The sequence below is a fragment of the Alexandromys fortis genome, unplaced genomic scaffold (assembly GCF_014885135.2).
Source record: "Alexandromys fortis isolate MF-2015 unplaced genomic scaffold, M_Fortis_MF-2015_v1.1 scaffold_154, whole genome shotgun sequence".
Classification (NCBI taxonomy): Eukaryota; Metazoa; Chordata; class Mammalia; order Rodentia; family Cricetidae; genus Alexandromys; species Alexandromys fortis.
The window spans coordinates 1,619,646-1,635,794 of NW_026068040.1; the positions used below are offsets into that span (position 1 = coordinate 1,619,646).

General features: G+C 39.3%; 1 protein-coding gene across 1 annotated transcript in view; it reads right to left on the reverse strand.

Moving 5' to 3' along the window:
- Positions 1-340: 340 nt before the first annotated feature.
- Positions 341-16,149, reverse strand: part of Cand1 (cullin associated and neddylation dissociated 1) — a 44,451-nt gene continuing 28,642 nt past the window's right edge. Inside the window, exons 8-15 of the mRNA XM_050165495.1 lie at positions 13,567-13,859; positions 11,530-11,671; positions 9,794-11,287; positions 8,983-9,078; positions 7,074-7,243; positions 6,828-6,992; positions 5,678-5,785; positions 341-1,774 (exon numbers count right to left, since the gene is read on the reverse strand). Coding sequence (XP_050021452.1) covers positions 1,550-1,774; positions 5,678-5,785; positions 6,828-6,992; positions 7,074-7,243; positions 8,983-9,078; positions 9,794-11,287; positions 11,530-11,671; positions 13,567-13,859 — 2,693 coding nt within the window. The 3' untranslated portion in view covers positions 341-1,549. The remainder of the gene's footprint in view (positions 1,775-5,677; positions 5,786-6,827; positions 6,993-7,073; positions 7,244-8,982; positions 9,079-9,793; positions 11,288-11,529; positions 11,672-13,566; positions 13,860-16,149) is intronic.

Consider the following 16,149-nt stretch of genomic DNA (forward strand, 5'->3'; position numbering starts at 1 on the left):
CCTCATCTATACATAGTAATGCATAATGTATAACCTACTAAATGAGTTTTATGCAAGTTAAGATATAAAATTGTTACCTACTCTATTTTGACAGGGCACCCACCAACTTCATATAATGTTCCAAACCAATGTATAATGGAAATCGTACCAATGCCTTCTGCAGCAGCTGGCATTCAGAGTGCCAAGTTGTTCTCTTATTCACCGGTTATAGTACATGGGTCCAATAACTGGGAAAGTGTTTGAATTCACAGCTTTACATCTCCCAGTGCAGTTTTCAGGCTGATTGACACTGATCGCCCCATCTAGAAACTGCCCCCCCTCAAGGCATGTAAACATCATCTGCACGGCATGAAGAGATGTCTTTATTTCAGAATAGCTCTCACTGTCAACAAGAGCACCACGATCTGGAGGAGGCGGCTATAGAGGGAATGTTAGATAAGACTGCAACTACAACAGAAAAAACTGCAAAAGCTTCGCCCCCCCCAGCAAACAGCCAACACTTACCAAAGACAATGCGGAGCTTATGACAAGAGACAGGCTGGGGAGGTGGGGGCTGTAACTCAACTACGAGAAAGCTCCATCTAACAAAATGAGTAATGGGCAGCTTCAGAATTTCCTAAAAACGAAACTTGAAAGCGCAGGTGAGGTTTTTATCCTTCAGTAACAAAGGCAGAACCCAAAAGGAGCGACAGTCTGGCTTTGAGAACTGCTCGGTAGAAACACACACACCAACATGGAACTAAGAAAAACTAAGTACTTAAATGTGTAAGATAATTTCAAAAAGGATAGGGTTGCAAATTGCTGTGACTTGATTTGTGGAACACATCTGTAAGTTCACACTGGCGGTTAACTCCCCTCTCAGCAGGTGACGGCTCAGAAGCAAACGTGTCTCAACACTGCATTGATGCTTATGTGAACTGGCACTGTGAATAATCTGTACATGCAGTGTTACAGATAATAGGTATTTGTAAACCTGTTCATGCAAGATCAGTGTGCACAAGGGGATATTGTTAAGCCTTATACTTAAGAGTAATACTTTATCTTTGCTAAGATGCCAATCTCTGAAATATAACATCTTAAATGGACATTCTTATCTGCCAGTTAAAAACCAACTTACGTTGCTGAAAGAGGATATACAAGAAAACAAACATGGTTTTTGTGTTGAGAACTGATTTTAAATGAGAGAATTTATAAAACAAGAAACCCATGGTCACAAAATTTTAACATTTTAATCCTACACATTACAGGGCAAAGAGATACTGGACCCCATCTCCACATTTCATAAATCCTAACTTTAGTTCCCATTTCAAATGTTGCCCTAACCACTAAAAACATTAGTGGTTTTACAACCTCTGGATTATGGAAATACAGATTTCTGAAGTAAATGCTATAAAAACAAAAATGGAAGAAAGCTGAACAAACTCTCCATGGAGGAAAACAAATGGAACATCCCGAAGCTTCTAGACACTTCTCTTCCGTGTCAATGGTCAACTTGTCAACTCAGTGCATTGTGCGGTCAAATGTAATGGTCCCCACGAGTAACACACATCTAACTAGTGTCCATTGACTCCAAATTAGTGGATGAAGAATCTTTTTGGATACTTTCAAAGATGGCTGCCAGCTCAGGGTTAGAGCTGATCTGTGACTGGAATTCACTCATGAGTGGGCTCTTCTCTGCCTCTGGAATGGTTAGCAACGCTGCCACTGCCCTCATAGCGGATCGTTTTAACTCGTCTTGCTTTTCAAACTCCTGCTTGACAGAGTTTGCCTTTACCTGCAATACAAAGTAAAATCAAATCACATGCCATAACATTAACAAAATGTATGCAGACAGGAACTCCTGGTCCATAGGTAAAGCCACGCCCTCATAGTCCAGAAGGCACACTGCACTTCAGTACAGTCCGCAACAAATCTCGAGGCACTACCTCTCTCCTAGTAGGGACACAAGCCCTAATAAAAAAAGACTGAAAAATTCGGCCCTATAGAAAGAGAGAACAAGTTTGGCCCTACCAAGAAAACAAATACTTAATATTCATTTCCTTTGAACACCAAATAACATTTCCATGTATGCCTTTATTTTTATTAAAACACTAAACTTGTTTCATCTTCAAGGTTCAAAGTCCTCATTCTCCAAGATTCATTTCATTATGTGTCAGTTATGAATCCCTCTCTAGTAACACCTAAATGCTTCATTTTTTGAAGCCTAATCGTATCTTATCCCACACTAATATAACTTCAGTCCACTTTTTACTTTTGTATCTTTTTTTTGTATTTTTTTCTGTTTTGTGTTTTGCCTAAATTCACATACAAAAAAGAAAAACATTCTTCTGTGTCTAGCTTATTTTGTAAACCATGATTACCTCAAGGTCTACTCATTTCCCTAGAAATGCATATAACTGGCTGGGCAGTGGTGGTGCATGCTTTAATTCCAGCACTTGGTTAAGGGGTAGAAGCAGGTAGATCTCTATGAGTTCAAGGCTAGCCTGGTCTACAAAACTAGTTCTAGGACAGTTAGGTCTACAAAGAAAAACCCTGTCTCAAAAAATACATACAATACTGCTATTCTGCACTGTGTGTGTGTTTGCTTGTATCCGTATAGCACATACATACTACGTACCACACTTTAAAATCCATTTATCTCATCAGCACCTACACTGATTCCATAGTTGGCTACTGTGAACAGTGTTACAATAAACATGGTATGTATGTATTTGTACTATAGGTCATGGAAGTTCATGTCACTTTAATTGTTCTTGAAAATCAGCAAGACTGATTTCCACAGCAGCTAAACGTACTTACATAGCTATCAGCACTACCAGAATTCCTTTTTCCTTGCATCCTTACTAGTTTCTTCTCGTTGTTTGATTTTGAGAACGTGAGATGGAAATCTCAATACAGTTTTGATTTGTATTACCTTAATGACGTTTTTATTACTTATTGATCACTTGTAAAAATTCATCTGTAAAGTACCTGTCCAGTTCATTACTCATTTATTTATGAAATTATCTGCTTTGTTGGTTTGTTCATATTCTGGGTACCAAGCCCACATCTCGTGAACAACAGGCAAAGGTTTCCTCCTGTTCTACATGCTATCTCTTCACCCCATTGTTTTGTTTGCTGTGCGCAATGAAGCCTTTTAATTTCATGTAGTCCTATGTGTTAGTTTTTGACTTTAAGAGTTCTATTCAAGCCGGGCGGTGGTGGCTCATGCCTTTAATCCCAGCACTTGGGAGGCAGAGGCAGGCGGATCTCTGTGAGTTCGAGACCAGCCTGGTCTACAAGAGCTAGTTCCAGGACAGGCTCCAAAACCACAGAGAAACCCTGTCTCGAAAAAAAAAAAAAAAAAAAAAAAAAAGAAACTCTGTCACCAAACAAAAACAAAAAGACAAAACAAAAAACCAGCCAACCAACCAATCATCAAAATCCCAAACAAACAAAAGCGAGTGAGGGATCTAATTTCGGCTTCCTTGTGTGGACACCCAGTTTCCTTGCTTCAGTATTTAGAGGGCTGCTTTTTTTTCCCTCTCCAATTCTGTCAAGTTTCAGAAGAAAAAAAGGGGAGGGGACAAATTATCAAAATCAACCAAGCAAACAAAAACAAAGCCCAGATGACTGTAGCTGCGCAGGCTTCTTCTATCTTTGTGTCGGATCCCGTGCCAATACCACACTGCTTTTGCTACTGTGGGTCTGTATGAACGTGTAAGTAGCACACTGTGATGCTTCCAACGTTGATGTTTTGCTCAGAAGGACTTTGGCAATTGAGGGATTTGTATGTTATCCTGATTTCTCTAGTTTGCACTGAGGCATATAAAAGCCACTGCAGAATCACTCTACTTTGCTAATGGTCTAGATCTTTCAAGTATAAAACCACATTACTATGAAACAGAGATAAGGAGACTAATTACTTTTTGTTCCTGTTCCCCCCCCCCTTTTGCCTTATTACTCTAAGATTTTAGGAATTATATTGAGTAAGAGTGTTAGGTGTGGAGAATCGTGTCTTCGATTTTATTTAGAAGGAGATGCTGTGTGTTTTCCCAGTAAGTGTAATGCTATCAGGCTGCTGCACGCTGCCTTATTCGATGCAGAATGACCCTTTGGTTTCCAGTTCTACAGGACTTTCATCACAAAGGGATGCTTAGTTTTATAAAAAGACTTTTTCCTGCATCTACTGAAGTAGTTATGTATTTGTTTTTCTTTTTATTTATGTGCAACATTACATTTATTGATCTGTGTATATTATTTGTCTTTATAGTCTATAATAAAATCAACTTGAGTTGATACGGAATAAGAAATATTAAACAGCACTGAAATCCAAAAAGAGCATTAAGGAATACTGTAAAAAATATATACAAATAAAAGGAAAATTCTAAGTTATGGATATATTTGACCTATAAAACTGAACCAAGCCAGGCAGTGGTGGTACATATTTTTAATCCCAGCATGTGGGAGGCAGAAGCAGGCAGATCTCTGTGAGTGTGAGGCTAGCTTGGTCTACAAAACAAGTTCCAGAACAGCCAAGGGTACACAGAGAAATCCTTTCTCAAAACCACCCCCACCCACCCCCCCAAATAAAAGAAACCTGAACCAAGAAGACATGCAGAACTGTGGGGATTAGCTTTTGTCAACTGGACACAATCTGGTGTTAAGAGAACAGAGAAGGTCTACTGAGTAAACTGTCCATCAGACTGTACTATATATAGGTAGCCTGCGCGTGCATTTTCTTAACTGACACTTAGAAGGGCCCAGCCCACCGTGGGTGGTGCTGTCCCCGAGCAGGGTCCTGGAGTAAATAAAGCAAACTGAGTAAGTCAAGAGATGCCGTCAGTAAGCAGCACTTCTTGGCCTCTGCACCAATTCCTGCCCTACATTCCCTGTCTGGTAGTCAACAAGCTATAACATGAAATAAGCCCTTTCCTTCCCAAGTTGCTTTGGTCACAGTCTATTATACCAATAGAAAGCAAATTAAAATGCAATGAGGTTGAAGCAGTAATAAAGAATTTCCCAAGAAAGACAACCCTAAGACCGAAGAGATGAACTTCTGAATTCTATCAGACCCTTGAAGAAACACCAGTGTTCCTCAAAGGGTTTCATGAAACAGAAAAAGAACAAAATTAAATTTGAAAAGTGAGAAAAAATAATAAGCTAGGAATCTGTAGTTTTTAAAGCATCAGAAAAAGAAAAGATAAAAACTTTTCCTTAAAAAAAAAAATAAAGATAAAAAAGAAAAGCTCTTATCTTCTTTTTCGGAGACAGGGTTTCTCTATGTAGTCGTGGGTGTCGTAGAACTCACTAGTCCAGGCTGGCCGCAAACTCACAGACATCTATCCGCCTCTGCATTCTGACTGTTCGGATTAAAGGCGTGTGTACCACCACCACCTGACTTTTTTGTTTATTTGTTTTAAAATTAATTTTATGAAACAAAACAGTAGGCCTATGCCTGTAATCCCAGCATTTGGGAGCCTGAGATAAATTGCAGAGTTGGAAGCCATCCTAACTAAAACACAGGATTCTGCCTCAGAATACACATCCACACTATGTAAATTGCATATATTAAGAATTTTAAAAAATTTACGGTCACAAAATTTTAACATTTTTTATCTTAACACAATTCTTTTCCACACCCCATAATTCCTATGCCAAATGTAGCCTACGTTGATGCCTTAAGGGCAACGATTACCTTAGTTGTGCACGTAGCACGCAGGGGCTCAACCAGTCGGTCCAACCTTTGTAGTACTGCACTTGGACAAAGGGTAGAGAGTCGCACCAACATTAAAAATGTTAGCATCTATAAGGAATAAAAAAAGATTCAATTTTTCTAATGACATCTTCTGACACACTTTTTAAATAGAAAACTATATGCAAATTAAAGCATCATTGTAGTTTAGTCTGCCACTCAGAATGAGATTCATAGCACACTTTATCTGAGGTGAATGCAAGGGAAATGCAGCTTCCATATGTCCTACAATACAAAACTAGAAAGCTGCTCTCAGCTTATTTATTTATTTATTTATTTATTTATTTATTTATTTATTTATTATGTATACAATATTCTGTCTGTGTGTATGCCTGCAGGCCAGAAGAAGGCACCAGACCCCATTACAGATGGTTGTGAGCCACCATGTGGTTGCCGAGAATTGAACTCAGGACCTTTGGAAGAGCAGGCAATGCTCTTAACCTCTGAGCCACCTCTCCAGCCCAGCTGCTCTCAGTTTTGACTGCACAGCTCAATCACCTGGGTGAAAACACCCACTCCTTAGCGAGGGTTACCGCATCTGCAGAAGGCAGCAAACTCATTCACATGCAATGTAAGTAAAATTCACTGAATTAGATACGTGTTCAACTGGATGCAAAACTTTATAGAAATTTCTACTTTCTCAGTAGAGTTTGGGAGGGCAGATGATCACTTAAAACCTGAAAAATCTATATTACAATATTCTTTCTTCCTTGGACTATAAAGGCCTATGATTGTATCATAAAAGCTGAAATTCGGGTACCATGGCTCAGTAGCCACCTTTGCTCTACCAGGCCAAAGGTCCCTGCTAAGAGTATTACGAAAAGAATATGTTCATTTACTTGATTGCTTTTAAATCACTCATTTACTGACACTGAAAAAGAAACAGACGACACATAGGATAAATAGGACGACGAGCCACAGAAGACCTAACCCTCAAAGGCAGTGTAACTCCTTCAAACACGCTGCAACTGCTGTCTATATGTTGTGATACATGGCTTAATTTTTCTCACTTCTAAGTAAATTATACACACAAAAGTTGTTACATCAAAGTCGATTAAATAAATCCTTCCACAGATATTCACAAACATCTTACCTTAATATCATAATGGTCCTTCAAACCATCTTCAACATGATTTAGAAATTCAAAGATATCCAGTCTATCAAGACAGCTGTCCAGAAGTGTGTACATACACTCAAAAGCTGCTTTTCTGATGTCCAGACCATCATCAACCGTGTGTTTAAATGGACCCATTTCTACCTGCAACAACAAGAAGGAACATGCAAGCAGGTGACAATTAAAGACACATGTAGGTTAACAGATGGGATCTAGCTCACTCACCTCTCTTATGAGTTCCTTTCTAACTTTTGTCTCATTGTAAAGATGAGGAAGGACAGAGTCCAGAAGGTCCCTTATCAGCGACGGTTTGTTGTGGGCTGCAGAATTGAATGTGACCAAGGCCACTCTTCTTACATTCAAATCTGGGTCTTCCAAAGTTTTTAGAAAATCACCTGAAAAATTGTTAAGAGAAACAACATATTTGTGGTAAGCTTAGAACATAATTTACACATTATTTTTTCTAAACTGCCTTAGCTATTGTGGGTCTCACTGCTATTTCTTCAATGAGGGCCACAGAGAAGCAGATATAAGATTAAGAGAGCCATTAAATTTATTTCAGCAGTATGAAAACAAACCATCATTGATGAATGTGTGTACATTTTCCATTGATAACTTACATTTGGCACCTAAAAAGCAGAGGACATATAAAACAGCACCTAAGATCCATCATTTACTACCTTTTATAAATACTTTATAAACAGATGAGTTATTCAGAAGCAATGGAGCCAGTAGCCAGCAAACATAACCTTAAAATTCTTTACACTTTACTAGAAGCAGCAAGAAAGTAAGCTAACCAGACTCAGCAGAAATACAGATCATCAAGGGACAGAGAACTGCACCTCCTAACACCATCTGTCTTCACTGGGAATTACAGGAATTAACAAAAGCACAAGAGTGTGACCTACCAGGATAAATGCCAAATATCCAGGTACTACTTACACAGATTTTAAAGTCTGCTATTATGAAAATGTGCAGAAAGAAATTAAGATGAAAACTTCCTTGAGATCACACATATGGTGCTTCAGATCATTTCCCATATAAACTGTGAAGCTCTGGGCAGGTACTTTAAGATAATATATGGAGATAATGCTTTTAGGACCCTGAGCAGAGCGAAAGCACGCAGCATTGTCAGTGTCCAGCAGATAATAACTTCCTCTATACAATCCCAACTCTATCATCAGCATAGAGAAACCAAGTCAAGGTGATGCGAAACTGCACGATCAATTTCTAGTGGAGCAAACTGATAAGTGAGGGGGACCACAGACTGTAGGTCCTGCATCTGGCAGCATCTTCCCCGCATCCTATAGTTCACAATGCAAATGTCTGAATACATACTTCTAAAGGGAGGGAACAGGTATCTTCTAGGTCTTGCAAGACTACTCATTTGTATCTCTATCACCTAACTCTAAACTGACCCCCTTTCCTGCACACCGAGAAATCGACTTAGCCATTCCTTGTGCCACTGTCACCTGTCCTTCAGAAAACATCAAATTATACCCTGAGGAGTTTGAATTACTATTAGCATTAGCATAACCAATGATGAAAACATTAAAACATAGGAAAGCTAAAAAAGTCTAATTCCAGAAACTATCTTAACAAAAATAGGGATGGCTCTAGTGTTTCCTGGGTTTTCCTCTCGATACTTCTGGGAATCAGACCACCCAAGCTTTCGCCTTTTTGTTCTTAGGTTTGCGTCATCTTATATGGGAACTTCTCTATGGATCCTCAAGAAATCATCAGAAATTGAGGCTCTAACACCACCAGTAAGATTCCTTTATACAGGGCTGGAGAGCTGGCCCAGTGGTTAAAAGGACTGGCTGTTCCTCTACGGCATCTATTTGCTTTATTCATTACAGCCATTTTAGGCCATCACCAAAATGTGGTGATCAAGGAATATAACTATAGGCTGCCATATTTGACGACTTCCATTATAAGCAATTGGTAGTTCTGATAAAGAAATGCCTATATAACTGCTAAACTTGTAAAACTATATATTATGAATGATCTTTATAATGAAACCATTACCTTGGTGCGTTTCACTTCCCTAGTAATAAGGCTACTGAAGCAACGGCACCCAGTGAAACACTGCACTTTCCCAAGCAGCTCAGCAGTACCTGTTGTCTCCACTTACCTATACAGTTCTTCAATAGTGGATCAATAGGCTGAGGATGATCAGAAATAGTAAACTTCACAGCTGTAACCACTGAGCTCCGAGCATATGATGACCCTAATAAAAAACAAATTGAAGTCCATCAGCATGCACTCCACTAATGTCCATGAAAAAACCCATCATTGTCCCCAAAGGCTGTCTTCTCCCTCTCAAGATAATAAATCAAGAGTTTCCTACCTTAAAGGAACAATCTTACTGGATTTTAGAAGAAAACTTGTCTGCTATGAAGGAGCAAGCAACAGAGGACCTAGCCCTCACAAAAGGAACTGTTAAATCCATGAAGGGACTAGATAAATCTACAGTTCATGAAATTTTTAAGTAACAATATTTTAAGACTAAATAGCATTATCACTTATTTTTCTAACTAGGTAAACACTGATAAATCAAAATCTCTTCTAATTTCTTATATTTAAACTCGGTAATTTCTGCAATTTTAATAGAATAAGTACTACCAAGGTCTTCATATTAAATTCAAGAGCTGTCTTCTCTATATTCTAATTCCAAATAACAATAAAATGTAGTCAGCATAAAGAACTAGATTACACTAGTTAAGAAATTATCCAATCAGGCTTTATCCTTCTCAGAAACAAAGTCCCTTTGAATATCACTTCACATTACACCACATACCATGCACACAACCCATTTTCATCACATATGTGACTTTAAGACATTAAAACAAAAAGCAGATGGTTTTAGTTCCTCAACTGGCATTGTTCACCAATAAGTCAACAAACTTGGAGGTGAGAACAGCTAGATAGGCCTAGACACCCACCTGATATCAAATACCCTTTCAGCCGCGGGAGGAGCGTTTCAGGATCTATAAGAGTGAGCTTCCCTAGACATTCAGCGACAACGTTTCTGGTACCTTCCTCTGCACACTCACAGTGCTTTAGCAGCAAGGCCCAGATGTTCTCAACATACGGCTTAAGGCCTGCCACCGATGCAGAGCTGATGATCTCCTTCAAGGAATGAAGTAGAAGATACTGCCTTTTGGGCTGACTGGTTATTTCCTGTAGTACGAACGGCAGATACTCAGGAAGGTTGCCTACACTAATGCTGCCTAGTGCGTACGATGCAGCTGATTTAACTTCTTCACTAGGAGATGAGAAAGCCTCTAATATTACAGATTTTAATTCCAACTGCCCACTTAAGTCAATATGATGTCCAACTTCTCCAAGAGAAAGGAGTGCTAAGAGACGAATGGAATCTGTGGACCTTGAGTTCTTGACATCTTGAATAAACTGACCTACCACAGCAGGTCCCTCCTTAGGGCACGCTCTGGTAAGGGCAGCTACACATTTGGCAATGGAGTAATAAGACTGCTTATGAGTGAGAGCTGTGCTCTGAGAGTAAACTGGACCAGTCAGCATGCGCAACAAATCCATGTAGCCCAGGTTGTTTGTTCCAGTGACAACCAGAGCTTGGAAAAAGTCCAGCATGGCACTGAGAGCTCCTCCCTGCAGGAGAGGTGATCTCACAAGACCAATCAGTTCGTTGAGAATGGAGCCACTTATCTTTGAAAGGGAGGAGGGGTAGACTTTTGCAAGGGTGGTAAGAAAGCTGATCGCCATCTGTGAAACATGCATATCACTCTCGCTGATGAGAGGAGGGAGCTCATCCAGTACCGCGTCAATCATGGCAGCAGTCAAGCTGTCGCTATAGTTTTTAATTAGAATATCTAGGGCAGAAAGGGTACCCAGTTTCAAAGCTCTCTGATTTTTCCTGAGAAATGAAGCAAGGATAGGCACTCCTTCTCCCAGGACAGGCCTCAAATCTATCTTCAACGGTGACCCAGCAATCAGTGTCAAAGCTTTCACTGTAGTTAACCGGGTAATTTCATTCTTGAGTCTCTCCAAGAATATCTGAAGTGTATTTGATAAGTCAGGACCCAAATTGTCTCCAAGGTTGCAAATAATTTGTCCCATACAGGAAATAGCCCTTTCCTTGACTTCCTGATCAATATCAGCTGCTTTTAACCTCTTAATTGTACAGGTAAACAGATCTTTGATGTAAGGAGTTGCATCGAACGAGGAAGGCTGCTCTAGAGGCCGGATGACTTTGACCAGCTGCTGAGTGACGAGAAGAGCTTCTGACGTGATCTTGTAAAATGGGTCTCCAACACAAGCCACCACTGGAGGGACCAACGCCTGAACGTGAGGGTGGAAGACTTGAGGAGAGTGGTTACAGAGGATCACGTACAGGCACGACAAGGCATCAATCTTCAAATTCGATGAGCTGGCTTTATCATTCAGCGAGAAAATAATTCCTGAAAAAAGCCAAGAAAAATATCTAATCGTTTCTATGTAGTTTTCAGAAAGACTTAAAATTTCCAGCTGCATATAATCTCTAAAATGGCAGGTGCTTTACAATCTATAGAAAATATTAAATCCCCCTTACTTACAGGGGGATAACTTCAGATTAAAAAGTTGTAGGTACAAATTTTCATAAACTTTAAGTGCTAAAATAAAAGTGCTTAATAAGTATCCAAAGAGATTGTTCCTTACATACCTGGTACAAGTACAGGAATGTGTTGTGTTAGTGCCCCAGGTAATACATTTACCAGTTCAGTTAACATGTTAAAACAACATTGTCGGGTCTTTACACTTTTTTCTTTCATCTGTTTGTGCAGAGCTTTAACGATGTTGGGAACCTGCAATCATCACACATTCATTAGCTAGCTGATCCAAAGGCACTGCTTCCATATACGTTTTTGTTGTTGTTTTTTGGTTTTTTCAAGACAGGGTTTTTCTATGTGTAGCACTGGCTGTCCTGAAACAATCTCTGTAGAGCAGGCTGACCTTGAACTAAGTGTTGGGATTAAAGACATGCACCACCACCACCCAGTTAATTTTTAAAATTTATTTATTATAAGATACAATGTTCTGCCTGCATGCCAGAAGAGGGGACCAGATCTCACTGTAGACTGTTGTGAGCCACCATGTGGTTGCCGGGAATTGAACTCAGGACCTCTGGAAGAATAGCTAGTGCTCTTAACCTCTGGGCCATCTCTCCAGTGCCTCCATATACTTAATATGACTTACAGGAAATGAGCAAAAGAATCTATCTTTTCTATCGTGTTTCCAATACAGTTCCCCAACACTGCTAAGACAGGCACTATTATACAGGAGCCAAGTTTAGGTAATTCATATCCTGGACATACTGTACTGTAACTATACTTGCTCAGTAACATCAAGAAAGTGGAGAAAAGCCTAACAAGCAACAAGTCTTCAATGACCAGAATCATTTCCAACCAAAAACTGAAGCATATAATTTAAAAAATAGAAAAATACCATCAAATTGATATCCTTTTTTCTTTTTTAGTTTGCTATTACAAAAGACTTCATACCTCAAAGGAACAAACAGTAGAGGTAAAATTCAGAGACATCTGATCAAAACTTTCTAATGTTTAGCGAACTTTGGTGTGTTCTTTACTGGCTATAGACAGGGATTTCCTTTTCGGCTCCTCAAATTCACACAGTAACTAAGTAGAGAGAATAAAACACCCTCTCCCTAACATAGAGAAAGCACATAAATAAAACTGATCAAGAAATAAAAACAATAGAGATTCTCAGAATTCCTTATGGTTCTCCTATTATCTGTCTGTCTATCTAATTTATCCTCTATTTCAAAATATCCTCTCTCATAGTTAATCTCCAAGTTCACTTCTATTAACAAGTTCAGCTCAAAATGTATTTGCATTACTTAAAGATAGGGTAGACGGCCAGACAATGGTAGCATAAGCCTTTAATCCCAGTCCTTGAGAGGCAAAAGCATGTGGATACATCTCTCTAAGGCCAGCCTAGTCTACAGAGTGAGTTCCAGGGGAGCCAGGGCTGTATAGTGAGACCCTGTCTTAGAAAGGGGGGAAGGGCAGAGAAACAGTATTTATTCTCTTCTGGTTTGATCTTTCAACAACTGCTTTGTGATCTATGAAATACAGATGGAAATACAAGGCATGGCAGATCATGCCTGCAATCTTAGCACTTAGGGGCACTGGCAAAAGGACTCTGAGCTTGGGCCATAGCATGGGACCATCTAAAAAAACACAAAAAACCCAGCAACAAAAACACAAAAATGCCTAGAGCTGCTGTAAATTACATATAGACAGGAAAAGGCCTAGAGCTGCTATAAATTACACATAGACAGGAAAAGGCCCGTATGGACAAATATTCAGTAACTAGAGTGGTGGTGGTGAGAGTCACTAGGCAGCAAACCAGACACTAGCACTACACTGGCCATTTAATCCCTAACAACCCTGGTAGCTATTTCTAAGTAAACCCTATTACAAAGGACTAAAAGCAAGGCTTAATAAAAATGACTAACTTGTCTAAGGTCACAAAAATTACAAGTGAAGCTGGCTATATGATCTCACAGCTTTGATTTCTCCTTTAATATCAGAGATAATTTCCTGAATCTTAAGGTCTATTTAAATGACAACCAATGATTTCCAAGTATGAGCACCGCACCCATTAACTCTGTGCTTCTCTCAGTGGTCCGGGCACTCCTTTTCCCCTTGAGAACAGGTTAGCACACGCACACACTGACCTGACTCTGAAGCATTGTTAAGGGGGTTTCTCCCTGTTCCATTGCATCAGGGTCACACAGCCAACTCTGCACAGGACGAGTTTGCTTCAAAAGAGAAAGGTACGCATGAAAAACATCTGCCTTTACATTCTCTTCACGCTCTTTAAATCTGGATATCAGTGCAGGAGAGACGGTCTTGTAGAATTCTGGAAGCATTTCATGCCGTGTGCTAACCACGGCATCTAGGCACTTAGCAGCTGCGCGTCTCACTTTCCAGCTCATGTCGTCATCGTCACTGTATTCATCGTCACTCCCTAGAGGGAAGTGGCAATGGTAGAGAAAGTACATGTTTTAACACAGAACGTGAACTGGTGTTTTCAATGAAGACAATTAGTTAATGTAGCTTCTTTAACGTATAAGCAACAGGTGGCTTAGACAGAGTAGATTGCAATCTGAACTCATTACAACCACGCCCCGTCCTGTTATGAAGATGACAAACTTAGTTTACAGCCCTTTCATTAATACAGCAAATGCTTAGAAACTCATAAATTTCTCAGTCTTTGAACCAAATTCAAGACTCAGTAGAAGAAAAAAAAAAACAATCAATGGGCATTTATCAGATGAACTGTGGCCCAGGTTTGGCTATAGATCAGTAAAGAGGACAGCTATGACCGGCTTTCAGCAAGAAGGCGGCTACTGCTGCGGTCTCACAGAGCTCCTCCCTGAGCCTTCTCTGCGCTACTGGAACAAAGACATGACCTAAGAGATTGTGGACATCTATCCTTCATAAGAAAACTCAACCAAATAGTGCTAAAATAAAAGGCATTAGATTCATTTAACAATACCTATTTAAAAATTACAAGGTAGCACCAAGGTAAGACTTAATCTATTTAACAGAAAATAAACCAAATTCTTCTACAACACATCAGGAAAACTGCATCCTAGAAATACATGTTTAATAGAAAGTTAATAAATGTCTTAATCACAGAAACTGAAATGCTGTGGCTGAGTAGTATTTCTTATATTTAGCCCATCTCATTTTAAAGTAGCAGAAGGACTTGGATTATTTAGCATGATAAATACCAACTCAAAACCCGGAACATATATTTTACTCCTGAAGTTCCTCCTCATTAATATAACATATTGATCAAGTGACTACACTACTAATCACCACACTAAAAGCAAAGCAATCAAGGTTAAATTTTCTAGTCTTCAGGAATACTGCATTCTAATAGGTGAGTGGTAATCAATTACAATATGCACAAAAATGATTATTGCTAAAATAAAAATGCTAAAGGGGTATAAAGTAGTATCAAATGAGGGAAAGCTCTGGGGTGCGAGGTAGAAAGGAGTCATTCTAAGATGGAAGAGATTAAAGAAGAAGCTGAGGCTGAAGAGGCAGGGATAGGATAGATATTTTAGTTAAACAATCGGTAACATCAATTAAACCGTTATGTACAAAACCAGATTTGCAGGAAAGGTGTAGAGTTGAGCTAATTAATACTGATATTAAACTCAGAAGACGAGGGAAGATCCAAAGGAAAACTAAGAGTGTTACAGATTAAGTAAAAGATTTAGCTCAAGCACATCCCTATTTAGTGGTTAGAGATGATTAAGAACCAAAAGACAGAGAGAGGTGTGATATCCTAGTCACTGGATGTTAGCTAAGAGAGTAAGGAATAAACATTTTCGGGGCATAGCAATTTTGTCCATAGCTGGAACTGCATTCAAGACAGAAGAGGAAGAAAAGAACTTAACAGCCCTGGTTGAGGAGAGCTGCTGTAGAGAAGATGGGTCAGTACCTGCTGGAGGAGGAGATGGAGTTGGGGAAGTTGTACTTGTTTTTTAGATGGGTTAAATCACAGATTTTTCTAAGAAATTTATCGCATAAGTTCACAAAATATAACTAAAAATTACTATAAAAGTTAACAGAAAACCAGCCGGGCGGTGGTGGCGCACGCCTTTAATCCCAGCACTTGGGAGGCAGAGGCAAGCGGATCTCTGTGAGTTCGAGACCAGCCTGGTCTACAAGAGCTAGTTCCAGGACAGGCTCCAAAACCACAGAGAAACCCTGTATCGAAAAACAAAAAAAAAAAAAAAAACAAAAAACAAAAAAAAAACAGAAAACCTACTAACCCATGGACTTGGTAATTTATTTAAACATCTCTATTATAATTCTTCCAAACAAACACCAGCAATCGCTGTCCCTGAAGCACTACCAAAACCAGCCAAAACTCAATCAGAAATGTTTACATTGTTTATGAACATTAAACAAGATCTCAAACAATATTTACAATTTTTCAATACCAACCAAACTACCCGAATATGTATATATTTAGATTCATTTCTCAAAAACAATTACTTATCGTGCACAAAAGCTTTGTTTTTGTTTTTTAAAAAGTATAAATTGCCTTTAAAATCACTCAGGAGGCAGAGCAGGTGGATCTGAGTTCAAGGCCAGCCTGGTGTACAGAGGGAGTTCCGGGACAGCCAGGGCTACAAAGGGAAACCCTGTTTCAAGAAAAAAAAAAAGTAGTGTAAACACACTGAACTGGGTTTATAAAGAATAGAGTGGTTATCCACCACTATGCTTAAGACTTGAGG